We start from the raw sequence: 17,136 nt of genomic DNA on the forward strand, positions 1-17,136 counted from the left end.
CTGTGTAACTAACTAGCTGGCTGACGCTGTAAGTGATGTTACAACTGGAAACTAAGACTGTTTTCCTGTTTGAGACCCTAGCAGAAAAAGCTGACCTGAGTCATTTGTCGCCCCTGACAAGGCAGAGATTTGACTGCCGTTTACCTCATCGTGTCCCGTTTCGAACTTGGAATTTACAAATACAAACTGTGAAGCTTTACCTTGAAGCCCCACAAATCACCCTGCCACCACCTCCCCAAAGAAGATTGATGGCTGCGTAAGGAATGCAAGTATAAGGCGACACCCCCCCCCATCACCCTGCAGGGTCCTGAGTTTTCAGCACTTCGCTTCTGTGTGCCAAGTTGAGGAAGAAGAAGAGAGAGGGGTGTCATGTTATGAATCCCTGGCTAGCCTGTCTAGTGACTGATAGCCCCAAGAGGTTCCCCCGCACACACAAGCCTGTTTCCTTAGTCCTTGTTTGAAAAGCATTAAAAGTATAATTGTTGTTCTGTTATAGTTAAGAGCTGTGCAGTTCAAAACTGCCCTGTAACTTTAAGTGTACTTCTGCAGAAGGGTGGGGGAGCATAGCCGAGCTCTCCTTTCCTCCCTGCAAAAGAGATAGTTTTGCTGTTTTTAATGTGTTTGAAATAGCTTAGATTTAGATTGCCAAGTAGACCCATTGAAAGCTCAGAAGAACTGGCAATGTTTTTGCAAGTTCCCTAGTTTAGACAGTTGCTTCCCCTCACCAGGCTCTGAGCAACCAAGCCGAGAAAGAGTGGGGGGAGGGGAATAGATTTTTAGAGTAAAGAAGTGTTATGAGAGCGAAAATAATGTCAAAGCCCAACTTCAGTAATGCAGTGAGGCCTTGTACGTTATAGCCATGATTTGATTAGAAGCAGCCTAGAAGGGTTTAGGCCTATTCAGCTTTTAGAATGTCAGAGTCTGCGTGAGGTTATCTCTGTCAGTGTTCTCAGAGCGGAGCCGGCGGAGTCACCCAACTCCCTAGCCGCCGCTGGTCTAGCCTTGGCGGGGAGGGAGGCTGGAAGATGTCTGTGAGAACCTAACAGAGGCAGAGTGAGATTTAGAGAAAGGTTGCCCAGGTTGAAGCGTCACAACTAGAGGGCTGAGAGGTGCTGCTCTGTTTAGTCAGAAGCCTTGCTGAAAGGCTAAAGGCCCTTGTCTGTTGAGGGATCTCGAAGGGGTGTAGGGTCACACCTTCCCCCTTTTGAGCTGATGCAGAGGCAGAGAGCCTTTGCTGGAAACATCTCGTCTTCATTGACCCAAACCTTTGCTGTTTGGATCCATTATCGTCTGGGCTTTTTCGAGGAGTTCAAGCACATGGACTAGAACTTTGAATTGTTAAAGACTTGCCATGGAAAGTACTATGAGGCTTTTCATGGACTTGAACTCTCGTTGCTATGGATTGTGTGTTTGTGCTTGTAGTCAGCTCAGTGTACGGCAGGCTGAGTTTGATCCATGACTTTTGGACTAACCTCTGCAAGAACTTATACAGCATGGAGTTGCCGATGCAAAAATGGTGGCCTAGAACTCTTTGCGTGTGTGGGTATGCCCTTCCCTTGATCTTGATCGGCCCTGACCAAGAAGCCTGGAGGAGCGGTATGATTACTAGATCTGCTCCATCATGCCTCACCATGCAAGAAATGTTTTCCAGTCATTGTGTTAAATTTCAGTGAAAGGTTGTTGTGTGTATTTTAGGATTTGTTCAATATTATGTAATATTTGTAAACGTCTTTACTGTCAGTTGCAACTCCAAAAGACACTGAATGTGGTTCCCAATAGTTTGATGTTAGTGCCACCTGAGACAGAGCCTTCAGAGATAACACACAGAAAAAAAAGAGAAAGATGGAGACAGGGACAAAGACAGGGAGAGGGACAAGGAAAGTGTGAAGAGAAGGAGAAAGTGGCAGACAGAGAAAGAGAGGGAGAAAATGAACAAGTAAAAGGAAAAGCAGAGGACAAAGAGAAAGAAAAAGGGGGGTGCTAGACCCCCCGAAAAAGCATGGCCATGGTTGCCCCCAGGGTGAATTGGAAGCAGCTGATTATGCCTGGAGCTTATTACCTGGGGGTGGAGTAGCCACAATAATGTAAGAGTTTTCTAGAAGGTGAAAAAGAGCCTATCCCAAATGTGCATCATTGAGACTAGTGTAAGGCAGAAAGATTTAAGTAAGTGAGTTTCTTTTGAGACAATGGCAAACAGCCTAACTTGCAGAGAAGACAAGTGAAGGGTTAAGGCTAGTGCATGGAACAGAGAGTTTTATGTAGAAAGTTTGAAACAGGATCTGCAAGACAGGTAGGTCAGAGAGAGAGAGATTTCTCTTCCCAAACAGAGGGAGGAAGTAATAGCCCTCCTCTGGGCTGTATCACAGCGTCAGAGCTCTGTATGTGCAAAGTGAGAAAATACAGCACCTAAGAGGGGAGTCCCTCTTCGATCCTATTTTAGACTGGTTTCAAGGGATCAGGGGGTGGTGGAAGCGAGTTGTTGCAATAATTCTGACTGTTATTGGCTGCTTTATAGCTTTGTGTGTTTGCACATATGGCTGTTGTATTTGAAAGTATACGTTTAAGTAGATGTCAACCCCCTAGTGATCAAGTGGCAAGGCAGACTGTTATTGGCCTTTGATCATCTAGGGGTGGAACGTATTGGCCCCAGGAGCATAGCCAAGCCATTTGTAGTGTTAGAGGGGCCTAGAGATCCATAATGTGTGCTTAAGTTCATTATTGGTGCAATGCCCATGCTAGTAAGCCTCTGAGCATGTGCAGATGAGTCAAAAGGCTGATAACAGCCTTCTCAGCGCATCCCTCGCTAATGAGTGGAAAGCCTCATCAGGCCGTGCCTGAGAAGTGAAGCTGTGTGTTTATGCTGAGCTGCAGGGGGCTGTGCTTGAGAACCAAATGCTTCTAGCAGCTAGCCTGTGCTGGGAACAAACGCCAGGGGCGCTTGCTAGTGTTGTGCTGCCTCATTGCCGACATGTATGGTATAAAACCCATTGGACTCAATGGCTCGTGGCTCAGAGAAGCTGTCTGATCCAACCATTGGGTACGCCTGTGGGCTGTACGTTACCCGATAAAGTCTCCTTGTGGGTAAACCTTTGGATCTGATTTATCACTATCTTGGCACTTCTAGCCTAAAAGTTCAACGCCCACTGCAGGGGCAATACAAGGCTACAATTAAATGTGCTCCAGATGGAGTGTGGGTAGAATTGCCTAGTGCATCTGCCCCTGCAGCCATAGCAGCTTTGATAGAGGAACCAGCAGCCCCTGAAGTGGCTGGTCACCCATCATTGGCTGCTGTGCCTCCTCATTTGTGGGTAACCCATACAAATGAAGTGGGTTTGCTAAAGAATGCTCAACCTGTGCAGTATCAGAAAAACAAACCCTGGCCCAGAGTTGAGCAGTATCCATTGTTGCGAGATGCCGTACTGCTTGGTACTAGCGTGCATATTCTCAGAGTGGGCAGAAGCCTTTCCCAATCGAAGGGCAGATGCCACCACAGTAGAGAAAATCCTGTTAAACACAATTATCCCGAGAATTTGAGAATATGCAAAGCACTCCTTAGCAGGTTTACTAGAAATAAATCCAACAGTTCCATGCAAATGTATTTAGCACTGAAGCCTGGTGTGTTTGGGTGATGTTCACTGGGTGCCATGTGGCAATGTGAGAAAGAAACAAGTTTGCTAAATATACCCTTCTGGCTTTCTCTGCGAATATTGACTGTCCAATTATGTGGCCAGTACAGCCTGTTGCTACACTGCAATCATTCTTCTTTTGGCAGTGTGATGTGTGAAAGGCCAGGTTATTTCTGTATGTAATAGAGCATTCCCTTTTATATTCGTTCTTTTTCAGTCATTTCTGATCATAGGGTAGCCACTCCTATGTCTGAGAGAAATACTAAACGCAGCTATCACTTGTGGTTGTCCCCAGCATCTGGTTATCCAAGATATCCAGAGACACATTTCTCCATGAATTTATCCTCATTATAGCCCTATGAGCTATTGACCATTGCCACATCTTGTGGCAATGAATCCCCATAAGTTTGCACTGTGTGAAGAAATACTTCCTTCATTTCTCCTAAATTGACTGCAAATCAGTTTTGAACGCCCTTCTATTTAGTGTAAAAGAGAGAGGGTTTTTTCTCTCACTCTGTCTACTTGTACATTCTATTACCCTCTGTCATATTCCATCTTAACTGTGTTTTCCCCTAAAGTCCCAACTATACTTTCTTTGTAGAGAAGATGTGCCAATACTCCTGATTCCTTTAGGGTGCAATCCTGTGCATGTTTAGAGAGAGAGCATAGTCCTTCAGCTCCCAGCATTTCCCGGCCAGCATGGCTGGCTGGGGAATGCTGGGAGTTGTAGAGCTTTTTTTCTGTCTAAACATGCATAGGATTGCGTCTATAGTTGCCTTCTTCTATAACAAGGATGGGGAAGCTCAGCCCTGGGGGCCAAAGCTGGCCCTCCTGGGGTCATCTGTCCCTCTGGGGTTCCCTAGATGGTTATGCCCCTTTCCCTAAGCCACCAATCGTTTGGTGGTTTACTGACCTTTGTGCAGTTTTTCCCGTTCTAAAGGGTTGAAATGCCTCTCCTAAGGCTTAGTTACTGACAGTAATACCTTTAAACTACGATATGCTGGTGTTTGTTTTGCATTTGTCTCGATGCTTTTTGCGTTTGGCGCCTTCCCCTTCTGCCCCATCTACGACTGGAATGTGACCAAGACCTTCTCCAAATTTGAATTTGCCTCTCAGGCTGGAAGAGCACCCCTGTTCTATAACATCTACAGCTTGATGATGAATGTTTTGAAATGGCGTAACTATGTAGCTGCACCATAAGATACTGAGCATGTCTACACCAGCCTAAAATCTCACATTTAAAATGGGCTTTCTGCTTCCATTTTAAATGGAGGATCACGACAGACTCCCTGTACATGTGCTTCCCCCCCCTTTCCCCTCTAATCTGAGTCTTCAATATGTTTCAGTATACAGCTGCTAGATGGCACTGTGGTATACCTCCTCTTATTGCGGCTTTCCTCTTTTCACGAGGGAACTCAAGTGGAACTGAAGCACTGTAATTTGATAGCTCATTATCTCTGATCTTTAAAAAAAATGGAATAAAAGTCATTTAGTGCCAGAGACACCCTGGAGGTTGACGACGTCATCTAAAGGATGTACAAACTTCCATGAGTAACCAATCTCAATAGCAGGGTAAAAGCTCCGTGTAGAGAAGCCCTTTATTATAATGGTATTTTGGTACTTAGTGTTTAATGTTCAGTTCCCTTCCTAATCATCCCGAGCCTTGCATTTTACTTTTTGCTGTTACTGAGATGAAAGGAGCCATTTCCATCTTGGCCTTCAGTGATTCCCTTTTTACAGATCGGGAGGCCAAGTCCATCTTGCCCTGGGTAAGGGAAGCCCTGCCCACTGGGATAGAAACATTCCACACTGCTGGGCCTGTGGTTGGCAGCACATTTCTAGGTGGAAAGAATGTATCTCCCAGTCTGAATGCTGGCTGGACTTGGAACACATGTCAGATAACAGCAGCACTATCCAATGGAGCACTACAAGGTCTGCAGTGAGGACTCAGAACATCCCCATCTTATCTGTGCCTCCTCCGTTGCTGCCATTGAGAATGATGATTCAGGTCATGATAGCTTTCAGGTCATTATGGCTATATAGAGGAAAAGGCAATGCATCATCTAATACCCATTGCTTGGAGGCCACAACGGGGGAAGGGCTGTTGCCTTCATGCCCTGCTTGTGGGCTTCCTGGAGGCTTCCAGTTGGCCACTGTGGGTGTGGGAAACAGGAGGCTGGATTAGGTAGACTTGTTATCTGATCCAGGAGGGCTCATTTATATTTAATGGGAACCAATAATATCTTGGCCTGGAGGAGGAGTGGAGATTGCCCTGGATCTGTCTACCTGTTTGGGACTTCAACAGCTATCCTGACTCTACTGAGCCTTCCAGCTAGCCACCAGAATTACCTCTTAAAAGAGCAAGACCCTGTGGACTGCATATCTCCAGGCACTGGTCATTTGGGAAGCACTGGAAGTAATCTTTATGTCATCCATCTGCTGTGACTGTCTGGTGCTGTCAGTAACGGGGCTACATCCAACATTGCACAAGCTGATCCCCCCCAGCCCCCGCTCAATGGGCAATGGAGCTTCCCCTTGTGCAATGGGGTTTCCCCTTTTCTTCCTCCCCCTGCACCTGCCAAAACTGCTCTATAGGGTCCCCCCGTCCTCTAGAGTAACATTGGGGGGCTGTAGGTCAGAAGGAGAATCTGTTTTTCCAGTGGTGTCTGTTCTGCTGGCAGATAGACACCACTAGATACAACACAGGGATGGCTGGTGTGATTCCTTATAAAAGATCTGACATTCCTGTGAAACTGGCAAGATGTCACCCTTGTTAGAAAAAAGGAGACTCCATAACCGTTGGCGTCTCAAGTTACGTAAGAGCCTGAGTGGCGGGAAAATATAGGTGGAGCAAAAAGGGAATCATACTGACGCGCTCATGACTAACAGCTTGGTAAGCTGATAGTGACTGTTTATTGGATATTGACTTAGTGAGCCGATGTACTAACTGTTTCATTGGTTACTGGTAAGAACAATAGAAGCGATATGATATAAAGGGCTTTTGCACACGTGTCTCGGGGTCCAGACTGCTCTGCACCCGTTTTGCAAAATGTTCAATAAAATAGTGTTGGATCCACTGCTGCCTGCCTGGCATCCTTTTCTTCTAAACCGAAAGCAAGGACTTTTTATCTAACAATTTGGTGCCGTGACTCGGATCCTGCTTCGGGGCGCGTCCCCTTCGCGCTGAGCCGAGGGGCCGTGGAGGAGAAGTGGCCACAGGCGGTTGTTTTACACTGCCTTCTCCTCACGACAGTGGCGGCAGAGGCGCCTGGGGACCAACGCCAGAGGAAGAGGGAGACGTGATCACTCCTTTTAGGCACCGGCAGTGGATCAATAAGCAGCTGGACGCAGCTGCGGGCGGTACAGAAGAGGCTTTTGGGGTAAGTGAAACAGCTTACATTAGGAGATAAACGCGGGACGGTGGTGTGTTTGTGATTGTGTGAGACGCCTACGGGTGAAGCGAGTGGGGAGCCCCCATCTGCATTTCCTTACCCCGGAGACGGGCTAGGTCAGAGGAGGGCGAAGCGCAAGAATTGCTGATTGAAATTCCCACCGTCATGGGCGGGTCCCAATCTAAGTCTGCGAAGAAGTCCCATACGCCCTTGGAGTGTTGTTTGCGCAATTGGTCACATTTTAAGCAGGATTATGGAACTAAGATGACAAAGGATCGTCTTGTCTTTTTTTGCACCCGGGAATGGCCAATATTAGAACCCAAATGGCCACCTGAGGGGTCTTTTGACCCAACCTTGGTATCTGATGTGCGAACAATAGTAGCACAGAGGGGAAGTTGGGACCAGTTCCCTTATATTGATTCGTGGGCAACTTGTGTGCCCCTTGGCGGCAGGCCCGCTCCGTGGGTTGTTAAATGCATGTCCCTTGCCCTTCCCATGGTGGTCAAAAGGAAACCACCAAAAGAAGGACCACCCAGGGTCGTGGCCATGGCACCGGAGGACCTACTGCTTCCTCCTCCCTATGGGACAGCCGTCGCAGGGCGCTCGTTGCAACCACCACCCTCTCCTGAGGGGCCCGCCCAGCGGTTAGATGCCCCCAAGAAGGACCCCTCTCACGAAATAGTACCAGAGGACCCCACTCCTCTAGTTGAACGCCAGGACACTCTTCAAGATCGTCTATATTCCCTAGAGGAAAGATTGGAGGTCCTACAGAGAGAAGCAAAAGGGGGACCTAACTACAACCTGCGAAAGGACCGCCAACCACCGGTGAAGTTCACCTTCCCCATCAGAGAAGTCCCCGACCCTACCGCCCAACATCCTCAAGGGACGATGTTTGTTTATGTCCCATTCACAACATCTGATTTGTATAAATGGAAACAATTTAACCCCTCCTTTGAAGAGGATCCCGGGCCACTCCTGTCTCTGATGGAGAATGTGAGGCTTACTCACAACCCCACATGGGACGATACACAAATGCTATTGAACACCTGTTTTCTCATCCAAAAGACAACCATCCTTGCGGGGGCACGAGCCAAGTATAGGGAGGAAAATCCCCAGGCAACTGAGGAGGAGACGGCGGAGGTTCTGCCCACAGGGCGACCCAATTGGGGGGTGGCCACAGTGGCACATAGACGCTTACATGCTGACTATTTTCGACTCATTTTAGCAGGCATGAAGCAAGCTGCGAGAAGGGCCCCCAATTTGCAAAATGTCCTGACTCTAAAGCAAGACAAAAACAAACCTCCTGCCGTGTTCCTCCAAAGGCTGAGGGAAGCCTTCGCTAAATATACTGACATTGACTTGAATGATCCAAATAATTTAAGGATCCTCACGAGTCAGTTCGTGGGAAATAACTGCCAGGACATCAGAAAGAAGTTGCAAAAAGTTGAAGGAGGGTTGGCAGCTGACCTAGGAGTTTTAGTTGAAGTAGCTCAAAAGGTTTATGAGAGGCGAGAAGAAGAAGAAGGAAAAGAAAAAGACAAGAGGCAGGCCAAGCTCCTTGCTGCGGTTCTTAAACCTGACAAAGAGGGAGCTAGAAAGGGGAGGAAAGGGGGAAGGAAAGGATCTCCCCTGGGGAAAGATCAATGTGCCTTTTGTAAGAAAATGGGGCACTGGAAGCGTGACTGTGAGGCTTTGAAGCAGAAAGAGAGAGGGGAAAATATGGGAGGAGCGCAGAGAGTTCTGTATGAACAGGAAAGAGATTAGGACAGACCGGGGCCCGGCCCCCTCTTAGCCATCTCTGAGGCAAGACGGGACCCCATGGTCAAAATAAAGGTTGGGGGCCGCTCCTACAAAGCCCTTGTGGATACAGGGGCCGCCCTGTCTGTCCTCCCCCTCAGTGAGCCCCCAACGGGAGGTGGAGGGTTCACCACCATAATGGGGGTCGAGGGAAGGGCAACCCAAGTGCCCCTCTCTCGTCCCCTGTTCACCAAGGTTGGGAAAACACACCTAGAACATGCATTTGTCTGTACCCCCTCCTGTCCGGTGGCATTGCTAGGAAGGGACTTATTGACTAAACTCCAAATTGAGATTGCTTTTACTCCTGACGGAAGGATGGAGATACGGCTCCCTAAACAGCAGAGTAGTAACTACCAAATGGCCCTTTTGAAGGTTGCAGAAGAATCCACCCCAGAGGCCACCGAGGACTGGAGCCTAATAGAAAACAGAGTGAACCCTCTAGCTTGGGCCGGGATTGGAGGGGCCTCTCGTGCCAAGTCGGCAGCACCATACAAAATTCCCCTAAAGGAGGGAGCAAGGCCTGTTCATGTGAAACAGTATCCCCTTTCCCGCCAAGGAAAGGAGGGCCTACAACCAGTAATAACAAAGCTCCGAGAAGAAGGCTGGCTCATTGAGATAATGTCCCCCTATAACACGCCCATCATCGCTGTGCCAAAAAGGGGAGGGGGGAGCAAGGGCTACCGCTTAGTGCAAGACCTCTGGCTCATTAATCAGCAGATCGAGGCCCCCCATCCTGTGGTCTCCAACCCACACACCCTCCTTGTAGGAATTCCGGAAGAGCACGCCTGGTTCACTGTCATAGACCTAAAAGACGCCTTTTTCAGCATCCCCCTCCACCCTGATTCAAGGCCTTTGTTCGCCTTTGAATGGGAAAGCCCAGAGGGGGGTCAAAAGTTCAATTAGCATGGACAGTCATCCCTCAGGGGCTCAATCTCTCACCGGTCGTCTTTGGCCAGCAGCTCCAAAAGGATCTCGAACCCTGGGTCCAGCAGCACTCAGAGGTGCATCTCCTCCAGTACTGTGACAACCTCCTGATTTCAGCCAAGGCCAAGAATGCATGCCTGAGTGGGACGGTTTCCCTCCTCAACTATCTAGCGGGGGGGGGGGTATAAAGTGTCAAAAGAAAAAGTACAGTTGGCCCAACCAACTGTAAAATTCCTAGGCTACCACATAACTAAAGGGACTCGGAGCCTAGGGCAAGAAAGAGTTGAAGTCATCCGTGACACTCCTGTCATTAAGTCCCCCCGCGAATTGAGGGCCTACCTGGGGTTGACCGGATTCTGCCGACTATGGATAGCAAACTATGGGGAGACAGCGCGGCCGCTGTATGAGGCGCTGCAGAAAGATAGACTGGATAAATGGAAATGGACTAAGGAAATGAATAAGTCTTTTCTCAGTCTTAAAGCTGCTCTTGTGTCACCACCTGCTCTAGCCATACCAAATCCCAGCCGGCCATTTAGACTTTATGTGCATGAAAATAAGGGCATAGCTTCGGGAGTGCTTTGCCAGTGAAAAGGGCCCTCTTGGAGACCAGTGGGATATTATTCCAAGGTCCTAGATGTCGTAGCACGAGGATGGCCAAGTTGCCTGAGGGCAGTAGCGGCAACAGCTCTGATCTGTACCGAAGCCGAGAAAATGACGATGGGAGGACCCATTGAAGTTTGGGTGCCGCATGGAGTGCCACAAATTTTGGGATCAGGAGGAGGAAGCAAATTTCTCAACCCAGCCCGGCATTCCCGATATGAAATAGGTTTACTAACAAACGAAAACCTCACTTTTAAGGCTTGCTCTAGCTTTAATATCGCCACACTACTGCCAACATTATTGGGCACAAACAGATCAGGACTCCCAGATCATGACTGCCTTGAAGTATTAGACCTAGACACCAAAGGCCGACCGGACCTTGAGGATGAACCAATAGAGGGAGCCAGAGATCTGTTTGTAGATGGATCTAGCTATATGCTGGATGGAAGGCACTACACAGGAGCGGCTGTTGTTACTCTAGAGGAGAGTGTGCGCGAGGAAAGGCTGCCTCCTCATTTCTCCGCCCAATCCGCTGAACTGGTAGCTCTGACAAGAGCCCTGCAAGCCAGCAAGGGAAAGCGAGTAAATATTTATACCGATAGCAAAAATGCCTTCACCGTTGTGCATGCTCATGGGCAACTGTGGAAAGAGAGGGGATTCCTTACAGCAAACGGATCTCCAGTGGCTAATGGCAGCCTAATAGTGGATCTTTTGGATGCCCTCCAGCTACCCTCACAAGTAGCTGTTGTCCACATCCGAGCCCATGGGAAAGAAAAAGAGGAAAAATGGAGACAGGGAAACCAGAAGGCAGATGACGCCGCAAAAAGAGCAGCCAGAGAGGGAATCCAAGGAACATTCCTCATTCTACCCAAAAGAAAAGAGCGCCCCACATACTCCCCTGCTGAGTTACGGATGGCACAAGAACACGGAATAAGTCCCTGCGACGACGGATGGATCCAGATGACAGATGGAAGACTGCTTCTTCCACAGACCCTGCAGAGGGTTGTTCTAGAGCAAGTTCACCATTCTCTTGGACACCCTGGAGCATTAGCCATGATCGACTATTGCAAGAGGCTGTTTGTCTCCCCTGGCTTAACTGTATGCGCCCACCGACTAGCCGCAACCTGTGAAGTCTGCCAGAAAACCAACCCTCCCAGGGCACCCCCTCCTCCAAAAGGAGGGCGACCATGGGCCTACTATCCTTTCCAGAGGGTGCAGATTGATTTTGCTGAGATGCCACCATGTAGGGGTTACAGGTATTTGCTTGTAATAGTATGTCAAATGACGGGGTGGGTAGAGGCGTTTCCATGTAGGAACTGCCAAGCTAAAACTGTCGTTGCTAAACTGTTACAGGAGGTGGTGCCCCGGTTCTCCCTGCCCGAAGTTATAGAGTCCGATCAGGGCTCACATTTCACCTCAGTTATTACACGGGGGCTGGCGCAAGCTCTGGGAGTAGAGTGGCATTTACATTGCCTCTGGAGGCCCCAGGCAAGTGGACAGGTTGAAAGAATCAATTGGAGCCTCAAGGAGACTTTAACCAAACTCCAACGAGGGGTGAAGCTCACTTGGGTTGAGGCTCTGCCAATAGCTTTAACGAAGCTTCAAAGGATGCCAAGAAAGGACATAAAATTGTCCCCCTTCGAACTGATGTTTGGGTTCCCGCCTCGGGTACACTGCGGAAGGAGGGAGGAAGTCAAGTGGGAGGTGGGTGATCAGATGCTAAGGGATCAGTTGACTTCTCTACAGTCTGTTCTTTCACAGCTACGAGCTTATTCCGTTCCGTTTCAGAGACTGCCGTTAGATGCACCTGTCCATCTCTTCCAGATGGGAGACGAGGTGTTGCTGAAAAAGTGGAATAAAGAAGCTTTAAAGGAAGGGTGGGAGGGGCCTTATTTGGTGGGGCCAACCAGCCACTCATGTGTAAAGCTTGTGGGTTCTAGTAAATGGACACATTGCAGCCGGATAAAGCCATTTAAGTGACCCTCGCTTCCTTCTGTCACCTGGAAAGAACAGGAGGACACGGGCAACGGTCCTTTGCTCCCTGGCACCCCTCCGGAAGCTGCCAGGGACACAGGCGAAGAAGCCATCCAGGAGCCACAATCGCCTGTAATATACAAGTCACAACATCTGGGAAAAGCTCGGGTTCGAATTACAAAAAACTTGTAATATGAAGCAAGTATTGTGGGTGGTGTTGGTAATGTTAGTTAAAGAAATATTAACTTGGATGGTGATACCTCAAGGACTTGGGCTTGACAGCTTTAAGATAAAACCCCAAAATGTCACACCAACACCCCTCAAACCACTTCTGGTACAGATCCCCGAGAAAGAGAGGCGTCCCTGGAGAACCAGGTTAGGAATCCCAATAACAGAGGAAACTGATAAATGTGTGGTTAGAGTGGATAAAGTATACAGCCAAGTCTTTAAATAAGTCTGACTGTTTTGTTTGTGCCACAGGGAGATCTGTAGCAAAGGTGCTGCCCTTTCCACTGGGATGGGACACTCCTTCCCTCCTCACCTGCGTGATCCGTTTGTTCCAACACCCTGATGCATGGGGAGAGGAGGAATGCCAAACCCTCAATAAATTATACCCCCCACTCAAATTAAAGGATCGTGTCAGACCTTCCACAGTCTTCCTGCAAAGAAGAAACCATACCGGATGCATACACCGAAACCTTGCAGACACAGAGGGGCGTATAGGGAACCTGACGAGTAAAGTAAGATGTGTTAATTCCACCCGCTTTAGGAATAATTCCCTTTCAATCCCACGAGCTGATCTCTGGTGGTATTGTGGTGGTCTAGAGTTGTATGAGGTATTGCCCTCCACTTGGTCTGGAGCTTGTGGGTTAGTTCAGTTGGCAGTCCCCTTTTCAATTGCATACCATCCAGCAGAGAAGACTGGCCAACCCCGGCAGAAACTATCAGTAACCCCTTTTGATGATCAAATATATATTGACTCCATAGGAGTACTAAGGGGAGTGCCAGACGAGTTCAAAGGAAGAAATCAAATTTCTGCAGGATTTGAATCTACCCTGTTTTGGTGGGTGACTATTAACAAAAATGTAGATTGGATCAATTACGTTTATTATAATCAACAGAGGTTTATAAACTATTCTTGAGATGCTGTAAAAGGATTGGCTGAGCAGCTAGATGCCACCAGCCAAATGGCTTGGGAAAATCGGCGTGTTCTTGATATGTTAGCAGAAAAAGGAGGGGTTTGTGTCATGCTAGGTGGACGGTGTTGCACCTTCATCCCTAACAACACTGCCCCAGATGGCACGGTAACAAGGGCTTTGCAGGGCCTCACCGCCTTGTCTGAAGAATTAGCCGAGAATTCAGGGATTAACAACCCCGTGACTGCCTGGTTAGAGAGATGGTTTGGAAAATGGAAACACCTAACAGCCTCAATCCTTATTTCGCTTGTAGTGATGATAGGGGTTTTAGTGTTATTTGGTTGTTGCATTATCCCCTGCGCTAGAGGCTTATCCCAGCGGTTAATTGAAACCGCTCTGTCAAAACAGATGCTCTTGCTTTATTGTGCTGATAAAGAAACTCCGTCTTAAATGCTTTAAGACATGAATAAAGACTTAAAGGAGGGAATTGTTAGAAAAAAGGAGACTCCATAACCGTTGGCGTCTCGTTACGCAAGAGCCCGAGTGGCGGGAAAATATAGGCGGAGCAAAAAGGCAATCATACTGACGCGCTCATGACTAACAGCTTGGTAAGCTGATAGTGACTGTTTATTGGATATTGACTTAGTGAGCCGATGTACTAACTGTTTCATTGGTTACTGGTAAGAACAATAGAAGCGATATGATATAAACGGCTTTTGCACACGTGTCTCGGGGTCCAGACTGCTCTGCACCTGTTTTGCAAAACGTTCAATAAAATAGTGTTGGATCCACTGCTGCCTGTCTGGCATCCTTTTCTTCTAAACCGAAAGCAAGGACTTTTTATCTAACACCCTCCAGAGATAAAAATAACAGAGTCCGCTTCATCAGATGCTGTGGTTATCAGTCCAGAGATGACAGTCTCTGGACTGGAGGCACTCAAATGAAAGCAAAGGAGTTCTAGACAGAATGCACACTAAATGAAGCACTAAGGCGAAGACATGAATAATTTCCAAGTATCCATTTACATCATACATTTTTTATTTCCTTTATTTATTGTAAGCAGCTTTCAGTTTCCAAGGAAGGAGGGGTGTACATCTTCTAAACCCCCCCTCCCCTCACATGCTGCAGCAAAATCTGGAACTTGTGAAGAATAAGGCTGTTTAGGATTGCAGTCTAAATCCTGTTGAACACTTAATAGAAAGCAAGTCCTATTCAGCTCAGTAGGATTTCCATGTAAATATGCTTTGGACCGCATCGTTAATTTGCAACATGCTTTAAGAAATATTTTGAATGCCTACTTGCAAGTAAGCCCCATTGAACACAGTGGGACTTCTGAGTACAGATATATAGGTTCCCACCATTTCATTATTTGCCCTCATTGTAACTAGGCGAGACAAGTTAGTTTTAGAGAATGCTGGGAGATGTAGGTCTTTTTTCTGTCTAAACATGCGTAGGATTGAGCCCTTAGTTTTGAATATTAGCGCCTGCTCTTTTCTGTCTTATCATTACAACAAATAATCAAAGACGGAGTGTGGAAGGGAGACACTGTAAGCCATTTCCTGGAAAAGCGAAAAATAAATATTTCAATTTTTTTTATTTGTTTAATAAAAAGTTCAGCCTATGGATATCTTCAAATCTTTTGCAAGGAGCAACCACGGGTATTTCTACACCAGCAAAAAAAATCCTGCATTTAAAACGGGGCTTTCCGCTTCCGTTTTAAAAGCAGGATCACCACTGACTCCCTTTCCCCCCTCCTTCTCCCCGTATCTGAGTCTTCCATGATCTTTCCTTGATCTCCCTCCTCTTCTTGCCGCCTTTACTCTTTCGACGGAGGAAACTGAAGCGGAACACAAGTGGGGTAATTTGATAGCTCATTATCTGAGTTCTGTTTAAAAACGGAACAATGGGCATTTAGTGCGGGAGGGTCACGACATCATCTAAAGAGCCCGCAAACTTCCGTGAAGGAGCCACCTCAATCGCAGGATAAAAGCCTGGCGTGAAGGAGCCCCGCCATCTCCAACTATTCAGCTGAACAGGAGATTGGCGCTGTGTGCTCGCTCGCGCATGCTCGTAATGTCTCGCTCGGCGAGCAACTCCCATTGACAAGGAGAGCAGCGCGCGAAACTGAAACTACAACTCCCGGTCACACTTGCGGGTCATTTACGCTTGGCGCCGCGTGGCTGGGGGGCGGGATTACCGCTGTTGCCGCGGCACCCGGAATGACGTGTTGAGATTGAGGGAGGTTCTGCGCCGGGCCGTGAGTCAGTCCGGGCAGCCGAGGCTGACGTGCGGCCGGGGGCTTCTCGGTACGTTCGTGCCAGGGAGTGGCCGCGGTTGGGACTCGGGCCCACGCAGCCGGGGGCGGGCGGTTGGGCCGCCTGAGGGGCGCGGGGAGGCGGCCGTTCGCCGCCCGGTTTCGCCTCAGTGCTTCGGGAGCCGCCGCCGCCGCCAGCGTTTTCGGGGGCCGCCGCCCCGCGCCGCTTCTTCGCAGCCTCTCCCGATTTCGCCCCGGCTGGGTCTGTAGGATTCTCCCCCGTCGCTTTCCTCGCGTGAGGCCCGGCCATGTCGGGGCTGCTGGGCAAGCTGTTTGGGACGGGCGGGAAGGGCGGCGGGAAGGGGCCTTCTCCCCAAGAGGCCATCCAGCGGCTGCGCGACACCGAGGAGATGCTGAGCAAGAAGCAGGAGTTCCTGGAGAAGAAGATCGAGCAGGAGCTGTCGGCGGCCCGCAAGCACGGCACCAAGAATAAGCGCGGTGAGCGAGCGGGGCGGGCGGGAGAGCCGCCTCCCTTCCTCGGGTGACACTTCGTTGAGTCCGCTGTGGAGAGAGGGGTGTGGGGGCTGTGACAGGAGGCAGCGCTCGGACCCTTCTGAGGAGGAGGGTGGAGGTCAGGTCTAAGCAAACCTAAGTCGTAATAATTAGGGAGAGCTGTTACTCGGAGAACTTACAGCGTAATCCCGTGTTTGTGCACTCGGAAGCAAGCCCCGGTGAATCCGGTAGGGCTTATTCCCAAGACAATATGCACAGGATGGCAGTACTGATGGCTTTCTTTTCTTTTTGCCTAAAAAGGCTTCCGAGATGTTGTGTAAACAAGAAAGACCACAAATAACTGAAACACACCAAGACAGCGGCCAGTAATACGGGGCAGAAGGGAGGTGTAAAATACTAACACTTCAATCTAAAATGCTTGAGAGAAAAGCGAAGTTTTCATGCTCTGCCTGAAATCTGTTATTGTCGTGGCCTCCTAGGTTAAGCGGTTGCAAGTGTGCAGTTTCGTACTTAAAACGCCCTGCTTGGAGGTACTTTTTTTCCGTCTCCATGGGTCTTATGAGGGGTTGTTTGAAGGCTTTTCACTACACTGCCCCAAACAGAAGAGACACCACAGACATTTGGGGGCTTTTGTGTGAATTTCGCTGGGGAGTTGAAGATTTACTGGCATAGTGAAATAAATAGTATTTGGGGTGTTGTGTGGTGACATTTTTGGAATATATTTTATAGAAGGAAAGTACGGAATGTTCTGTAATCTTACCAAGTGCCCATATCGTTTATGAAGGTCCCCCTTCAACCATTGACTGCAGCTGTATCTTGAACCTTTTTACTGGCCTATACACATTTAGATGGAAGTTAGCAGCTTCTATATTTCTGCTATTTAGACCTGTGTTTTAATTTGTGATGCTAGTAATTTGCTT

General features: G+C 48.5%; 1 protein-coding gene across 4 annotated transcripts in view; it reads left to right on the plus strand.

The window, feature by feature from the left end:
• Positions 1 to 17,136, plus strand: part of CHMP4B (charged multivesicular body protein 4B) — a 43,825-nt gene that overhangs the window by 5,730 nt on the left and 20,959 nt on the right. Inside the window, exon 1 of one of the 4 annotated variants that reach the window (XM_084853854.1) lies at positions 312 to 1,596. The exons of 2 other annotated variants lie outside the window; for them this stretch is intronic. In XM_084853854.1, the coding sequence (XP_084709980.1) occupies positions 1,398 to 1,596 (199 nt within the window). In that variant the 5' untranslated portion in view covers positions 312 to 1,397. Of the gene's footprint in view, positions 1 to 311; positions 1,597 to 15,678; positions 16,202 to 17,136 lie in introns of those variants that run through there. One more of the 4 variants, XM_084853855.1, reaches the window with a different exon arrangement.

Source organism: Heloderma suspectum, chromosome 4 (assembly GCF_057233095.1).
Source record: "Heloderma suspectum isolate Gila_16-S chromosome 4, 16-S_ref, whole genome shotgun sequence".
Taxonomy (NCBI): Eukaryota; Metazoa; Chordata; class Lepidosauria; order Squamata; family Helodermatidae; genus Heloderma; species Heloderma suspectum.